The following is a 7,528-nucleotide window of genomic DNA, read 5'->3' on the forward strand; positions in this document are numbered from 1 at the left end:
TATTACAGATGTTCCCTTTGATTTCCAGTGATTCCTGATTATAGTAATATAGCTACCTCTAATAATAACTTCACTGTAGTGTATACTTATTCTAATATATTGATTTATAGATTCGTGCTCAAAGTTCTTCTTTTAACTTCTTTATTTACATATTTGTAATTCCTTTATTTATTCTTAAATAAAGGAATGAAGGATGGAATCCAGTTCTTGCCCTGGAGATAAACAATAGACCGGTGAGGAAACACTAAGATGAAATCCTCTAACGGGAAAGTAAATATGAAACTTTTATCAGAGTCATAGTGAAAGGTGTTGAAGAAGTTGAGACAGAGAGTTTTGAAATGCTCAGCAGTAACAGGAAGTGGATTCAACATCTCCTTCCTCTGGGCCTCCCTGGTGAGGGAGGGAATGAGCGGGAGGAGAGGAAGAAGAACCTTTATTTATCTGGCTACACACACACACACACACACACACACACACACACACACACACACACACACACACACACACACACACACACACACACACACACACACACACACACACACACACACACACACACACACACACACACACACATCAGGGACGGATTAAGAGTCATTGGGCCCCTGGGCCTGTGACGACGAGAAAAGCCCCCCCAAAGAAGCACCACGCTAACTTCACCCTCACGCGCAAATCAGCGGGGTTAAAGGTTGCGCTAAAAGCACAGTGGAATGTTCTTCAGGTGTGTCTTGAGGATTTACAACAAGTCAAAGAACACATGAGTCAAAAATAAGCAGGCGCAATGCAAGGGGCCCAAACCCCTCCCTCACACAGATCACATCACTCATAGGAAAACTGCTTGAAATCATGCTTCGTCATCAAGGTTGAGGAGGTGTGGGGGGGGCTCGACAATATTCTAACCTTCAAAAGGGGGGGGGGGGGCAGCTTGCAAAAGGTTAGGAACCCCTGCTTTATGGTATATCCTACCCCATTCTAACTGACTTAAGGGCCCTTTTCCGATATTAGGGATGAATAACATTGATAAGCTGTGGTTCAGGAGCACTGTATGACCTATCATATGCCATTCTATTTAATTTAAACACACACACACACACACACAACACCACACACACACACACACACACACACACACACACACACACACACACACACACACACACACACACACAACCACACACACACACACCAGCTGGTATCGTTGTGTGTCTTCTATATATTGTTATGTATCTTGAATCTTAAAGAGGCTGATCTGACGACGATAGGAACACGGGAGATTATGGACAAACATGAAATACTTAGAGTATGTCCCCTAATGTAGAGCATGTCCCCTTAACGTAGAGCATGTCCCCTAATGTAGAGTATGTCCCCTAACGTAGAGCATGTCCCCTAATGTAGAGTATGTCCCCTAACGTAGAGCATGTCCCCTAATGTAGAGCATGTCCCCTAATGTAGAGCATGTCTCCTAACGTAGAGCATGTCCCGTAACGTAGAGCATGTCCCCTTAACGTAGAGCATGTCCCCTAATGTAGAGCATGTCCCCTTAACGTAGAGCATGTCCCCTAATGTAGAGCATGTCCCCCTCACTTAGAGCATGTCCCCTAACGTAGAGCATGTCCCCTAACGTAGAGCATGTCCCCTAATGTAGAGCATGTCCCCCTCACTTAGAGCATGTCCCCTAATGTAGAGCATGTCCCCTAACGTAGAGCATGTCCCCTAACGTAGAGCATGTCCCCTTAACGTAGAGCATGTCCCCTAATGTAGAGCATGTCCCCTCACTTAGAGCATGTCCCCTAATGTAGAGCATGTCCCCTAACAGAGAGCATGTCCCCTCACTTAGAACATGTCCCCTAACTTAGAGCATGTCCCCTAATGTACGACATGTCCCCTAATGTAGAACATGTCCCCTCACTTAGAGCATGTCCCGTAACGTAGAGCATGTCCCCTCACTTAGAGCATGTCCCCTAACGTAGAGCATGTCCCCTAACGTAGAGCATGTCCCCTAACCTAGAGCATGTCCCCTCACTTAGAACATGTCCCCTCACTTAGAGCATGTCCCCTAATGTAGGACATGTCCCCTAATGTAGGACATGTCCCCGAATGTAGGACATGTCCCCTAAATCAGAGCATGTCCCCTAATGTAGAACATGTCCCCTAACAATACTGCATTATATTGTATACCTCACAGTACTCAGAATATGTCCAGATGTCTTAATGATTAAAAGCTTCAACTGTTGTTCTTACTGTTTGTCTTCTTTACCCCCCCCCCCCCTCCAGGCCGGCAGGTGGCGGTACAGCGCGTGTGTTCCTGTTAGAACAAGAGTTGGTTCTCTTCCGGAGTGAAGGTCATTCTCCCGCGGAAACATGGCGGCGCCCGACGAGCTGTTCTGCTGGGAAGGAGCCTGGGGTCTCCCATCCGTCAGCAGCGACTGCCTCACCGTGCTGGTGAGTACTGGGAGTACTGGGAGCTGGTGAGGTGGGGGGGCGGGCAGTGTTCGTATCGCAAAGCTTAAGGCACAGCGATGCTGGCGACACACACACACACACACACACACACACACACACACACACACACACACACACACACACACATTGAGGAGAGTTTGTCGGGGGGGTGGGGCAGTATTGTATCACAGCTTGTTACCTGAACGGTCAGGTGATGGCAGCCAATGAAATGCTGTTAAAATGACTCTGATGTGAAAACAGGTGTAACCTGGGGGCTGAACCACGGCCCCCTCAAACCAAGCTCAGCTACCAGAGACCCTCAGGGCCCCACCTCCGATAATTTCACCTGTAGTTTACCTGTCGTTTACCTGTATTGTCGTTTACCTGTAGTGATAGTCATTACGCTGGTGTCTCCTGCACTCTTTAAAGTATAGGTTGTTGTAAATGTTCTTGAAGCGTGCACAAAGAACATCAAGAACCCTGGTTTACTTTGCACAGAGAACCTCTGAGAACCGGTGTGTGGGGGGGGGGGCGGGGGTTGAGAAGGTCGACCCTCTGTGCTCCCTTTCCGCAACAGGCCTTCAAACACAGTCAGTAAAATGTTCCCCTTCCTCTCTGCTGTGTTCTCCTCAGAGTACCAGAACACGCAGTTAACACGTTAACATGTTAAACCCAGTGGCAAGTCCATGGGCCTGGGAACTGGAAGGTCACCAGTTCAAGTCCTGGAAAGATCAAGTGCTACCGACGTGTCCCTGAGCAAGGCACCGTTCCCTATACTGCTCCCCGGGCACCGTACAATTGGCAACCCACTGCTCCCAGCACTAGGATGGGTCAGATGCAGAATGTAAAATCCCCCTCTGTGTGACCGCTAAGGCTTCTTCTTCTTCTTCTTCTTCTTCTTCTTCTTCTTCTTCTTCTTCTTCTTCTTCTTCTTCTTCTTCTTCTTCATTCCATGAAGTCTTTTAATCTGGTCAGTGTGTCCGTCCGACCACCAGGGGGCAGTGACGGTCTGCAGGGAGACACCCTGTATCTTAATCAGCGGTTTGTATTCCTAATTAATGAGTGGAGCGGCTGGCCTTACTCCCACAATGCTTTGCACCCTGACTGAAACATGTCGGTGTGGGACACAGAGGAGAGCAGCAGTGCACTATGGGTAATGATGGGGTGTTTCTGTTTCCAGGAGCACCAACGAGGAAGACAGACACAATCAGAAGTCAGGAATCTGAAGTCGTCTCTCAGGATTCTGACTTTAATCGGGAATTCCTGAATTCTCTTTCAGGTTTCATCAGAAATGTCAATTTGCTTTCTGATGGAAAATCTTTTCCTTCAGAAAAGATAAATAATCTTAGAATTCAGAAAACACATTTTTAATTTCAGAAAGAAAAAGATATTAAAATGAGGGGAAAAAGCTGGATTTTGAGAATGTATTAGAAATGTTTTGTTATTTTCATAAAAACAATATTTACATCAAAAATATCTGAAGTATTTTTTCTCATTTCATTTTTTGTTGTTTTATTTTTTGGTGTTTTTCTGGAAATGTTTGTTGTTTGTAAAATATGTGTGTGTCTGCAGGCCTACGCTCAGTTTGCAGGAGCTCCTCTGAAGCTCAGAAAGATCTCCAACCCCTGGAGGAGTCCCAGCGGTGAGACACACACACACACACACTTGTAAATCACACACTCATGTTGTAGAATGTTTCCTACTATCTCCGGCGTGGCTCCTGGGGGGTCAGGGTTGCTCCTGGGGGGGTCAAGGTTGTTCATGTTGTTGTTTGTATCACAGGATCACTTCCTGCTCTGAGGACCAATCAGAATGAGACGCTGTCCAGACCCTCTGACATCATCATACACCTCAGGAAACAGGTGAACAACTGTGTGTGTGTGTGTGTGTGTGTGTGTGTGTGTGTGTGTGTGTGTGTGTGTGTGTGTGTGTGTGTGTGTGTGTGTGTGTGTGTGTGTGTGTGTGTGTGTGTGTGTGTGTGTGTGTGTGTGAGTGACCAGACTATAAAGTGTGTGTGTGTTTACAGAAGTTCAACGCAGACTTCGACCTGTCGGCTAAAGAGGGCGCCGACAGCCTGGCCTTCATCTCCCTGCTGGAGGAGAGGCTCAGACCGGCTCTGGTGAGGACTGCAGATCCAGACTCTTGCCCCCCTCCTCCTCCTCCTCCTCCTCTGAGGAGAACGACTTCAGTTTACAGATTGAAAACCTCACGTTAAAAGAAAATACAGATTAAAGTTGTTTATTTACAACAACAACAGATGAATATCATTCCTCCGTCAGTCGCCTCACAGGTCTGTCGTCATCTCACAGAATGTCCCCGTTTCTCTCACAACGTCTAACACAAGTACACAAACAATGTAAACAACAACAAAGAGGACAAATTACGACCGGAATCATAAAGGAAATAAATACGTATTCCTCCCCCAGTGCTGATGTCTAACATGTCAATTATTATTGTTGTTGTTGTTATTGTTATTGGTAATGATGATGAGCCTCTGCCCCCCCAGATCTATAACTCCTGGGTGGACTCGAAGAACTACGTGGAGGTGACGCGGCGCTGGTACGCAGAGCACCTCCCCTTCCCCCTCAACTTCCTGCTGCCCGGCAGGATGCAGCGGCAGCAGCTGGAGACCCTCAGGCTGCTGAGAGGAGACCCGCACCTGGAGGGGGGGGAGGAGCTGGAGAAGGAGGTGAGGACACAGGGGGAGGGGGGAGGAGCTGGAGAAGGAGGTGAGGACACGGAGAGGGGAGGAGGGACAGATGATCACTCTCTCTCTCTCTCCTCTGTCTCTCTCTCCGCTCTGTCTCTTTCTCCTCTATCTCTCTCTCGCCCTCGTCTCTCTCTCCTCTCTGTCTCCCTCTCTGTCTCTCTCCCTCTTCTCTGTCTCTCTTTCCTCTGTCTCTCTCCCTCCTCTCTGTCTCTCTCTCCTCCCTCTCCCTCTCTCTCGCCCTCCTCTCTCTCTCCTCTCTGTCTCCCTCTCTGTCTCTACTCTCCTCTCTGTCTCTCTCTCCTCTGTCTCTCTCTCTCCCTCCTCTCCCTCTGTCTCGCGTCTCTCCCTCCTCTCTCTCCTCTCTGTCTCCCTCTCTCTGTCTCCCTCCTCTCTGTCTCCCTCTCTGTCTCTCCTCTCTCGCTCCCCTCTCCCTCCTCTTTTTCTCCCTCTCTCCCCCTCATCTCTCTCTCCTCTGTTCCTCTCTCTCCCTCCTCTCTCTCTCCTCTCTGTCTCTTCTCTCTCTCCCTCCTCTCTCTCTCCTCTCTGTCTCTTCTCTCTCTCCCTCCTCTCTCTCTCCTCTCTGTCCCTCTCCCTCCTCTCTCTCTCTGAGCCCCTCGTCGGGGGGGGACTGATGAGGCGTTTATGGTCTGCAGTGGTTTCCGTGTCAGCAGGAAAATATCTGATGCTGGAAACTGAGGTCAGAGGTCAGGAGGAAATTTCAGCGTAGTTTCCAGAGCGCCTCAGGGTCCCTGCCTCCCTCAGGGTCCCCCCCCCCGTCCTCTGGGGTATCTCCCGCTCTTGATCTAGTTGAAGGGTTATGGTGGAATATCATAAAGCAGTTTCTGCAGACGTCCCCTGTGAGGAGAACCCTCCGTCCCGTTAGAATCTCAAAGTCCTGCAGCTTTCTGCCACGATGTTGTTGTTGTTAATATTAGTGTGTGCAGAAGAGTTTAGAGCTCTTCCTCCTGTCAGTGATCTTTAGATGTATTCCTGATCAATCTGTACATTATATTGCTAAACCGTGCGCTCTAGATTCCAGACATCGAGGGCCAGCTGCTCCATGTTATGAACACGTATGTTGGATGGTGCTTGCTCAGCGTGTGTGTCCCCCCCCCCCCCCCCTGTTTTCAGCTGTACAGAGAGGCTGCAGAGTGCATGGACCTGCTCTCTCAGAGGCTCGGAGCCCACAAGTTCTTCTTTGGAGACTCGTAAGTTCCCTTCAGATCAGTTTCACTGAGACAGACAGACAGACGGAGACACTGACAGACAGACAGACAGACAGACAGACAGAGACACAGACAGACAGACAGACAGACAGACAGACAGACAGAGACACTGACAGACAGACAGACAGACAGAGACACAGACAGACAGAGACACGGACAGACAGACTTTTTTACGTAAAGCTCTGAATGCTGCTGGTGATAAACCAGAAGTACTGGGACATAATCGTTAAACTGGAGGCTACATCAGGGGGGTTGTTTCTGCTGTACTGAGACTCCTGGGAGTAACTGGCACTCCTGACTGGGACTCCTGAGTGTAACTGAGACTGTGTCTGCAGGCCTTCCTCTCTGGACGCCTATGTGTTTGCCTACCTGGCTCCGGTCCTGAAGGCCAAGCTGCCCAACGGGAAGCTGCAGCAGCACCTGAAGTCTCTGGACAACCTGAGCAGCTTCTGCAGCAACATCCTGCTGCTGTACTTCCCCCAGGACACCAGAGGTCTGTATCTACACATGACATCATACACACAGCTCTGTGTGTGCGGGCGTGAGAGCAGATGAAGTGTTGTCCTCAGGAGCTCCTGTCTTACTGACGGGGGAGGAGAGAGCCTTTCTGTTTTCTGAACCTCAGTTTGGAAACATTGCTGAATGACTGGGTTTGTTTCTGCATGGCTTTTATTGTGTCTCCAGAGAGTGGGGGTCAGAAGTCATCCTCCCCGCCGCAGCCCGAGGGCGGAGACTTCGATCACGTGCCCAACAAGCGCAGGAAGCAGCTGATGTCGGCGCTGGTGGCTCTGGGCGCCATGCTGAGCTACGCCCTGCTGACCGGCATCCTGTCCATCCAGCAGCTGCAACAGGAGGCGCTGGAGGCCCCTCCCGACCTGCAGACCCTTGGGTCCCGGGACGAGGATGAGGAGGGGGACGGCTGAGCAGCACTGAGGCATCATGGGACTTTATGGACGGAGGTTAAGCTGTTAGAGTAGCTGTATATCACCCGAGGAGTTTCACCGCTACAGCGCACAGGAAGTGGTTCATGTACAGGAAGTAATTAAAGATCATTCTGTGGAGTTTCTTCATGTGCTGGATTTTGTTGAACTTAGTTTTATTTCAGACATGGATCGGCCTTTTGCTAAAAAATAAATGCATTTTAATTTCG

General features: G+C 49.3%; 1 protein-coding gene across 2 annotated transcripts; it reads left to right on the top strand.

Moving 5' to 3' along the window:
* The first annotated feature begins 2,299 nt into the window (after window positions 1-2,299).
* LOC134862766 (metaxin-1-like) lies at window positions 2,300-7,528 on the top strand. 2 transcript variants are annotated; one of them, XM_063880845.1, is made up of 8 exons: window positions 2,300-2,442; window positions 4,015-4,084; window positions 4,225-4,304; window positions 4,469-4,561; window positions 4,949-5,171; window positions 6,284-6,360; window positions 6,714-6,871; window positions 7,063-7,528. In XM_063880845.1, exons 1-8 carry the CDS (start codon window positions 2,362-2,364, stop codon window positions 7,283-7,285), a joined length of 1,005 nt encoding a protein of 334 aa, XP_063736915.1. In that variant the 5' UTR covers window positions 2,300-2,361; the 3' UTR covers window positions 7,286-7,528. The 2 variants fall into 2 exon arrangements, with proteins under 2 accessions (XP_063736915.1, XP_063736916.1); XM_063880846.1 differs by having other exon boundaries at window positions 4,949-5,131.

Source organism: Eleginops maclovinus, chromosome 4, assembly GCF_036324505.1.
Source record: "Eleginops maclovinus isolate JMC-PN-2008 ecotype Puerto Natales chromosome 4, JC_Emac_rtc_rv5, whole genome shotgun sequence".
Lineage (NCBI taxonomy): Eukaryota > Metazoa > Chordata > Actinopteri > Perciformes > Eleginopidae > Eleginops > Eleginops maclovinus.

Bases quoted from the DNA above. Each gene is read 5' to 3' on its own strand.
- LOC134862766 (XM_063880845.1), top strand. From the start codon at position 2,362: ATGGCGGCGCCCGACGAGCTGTTCTGCTGGGAAGGAGCCTGGGGTCTC. The intron at 2,443-4,014 runs GTGAGTACTGGG...GTGTGTCTGCAG, and splicing joins GCGACTGCCTCACCGTGCTG to GCCTACGCTCAGTTTGCAGG. The intron at 6,361-6,713 runs GTAAGTTCCCTT...CTGTGTCTGCAG, and splicing joins AAGTTCTTCTTTGGAGACTC to GCCTTCCTCTCTGGACGCCT.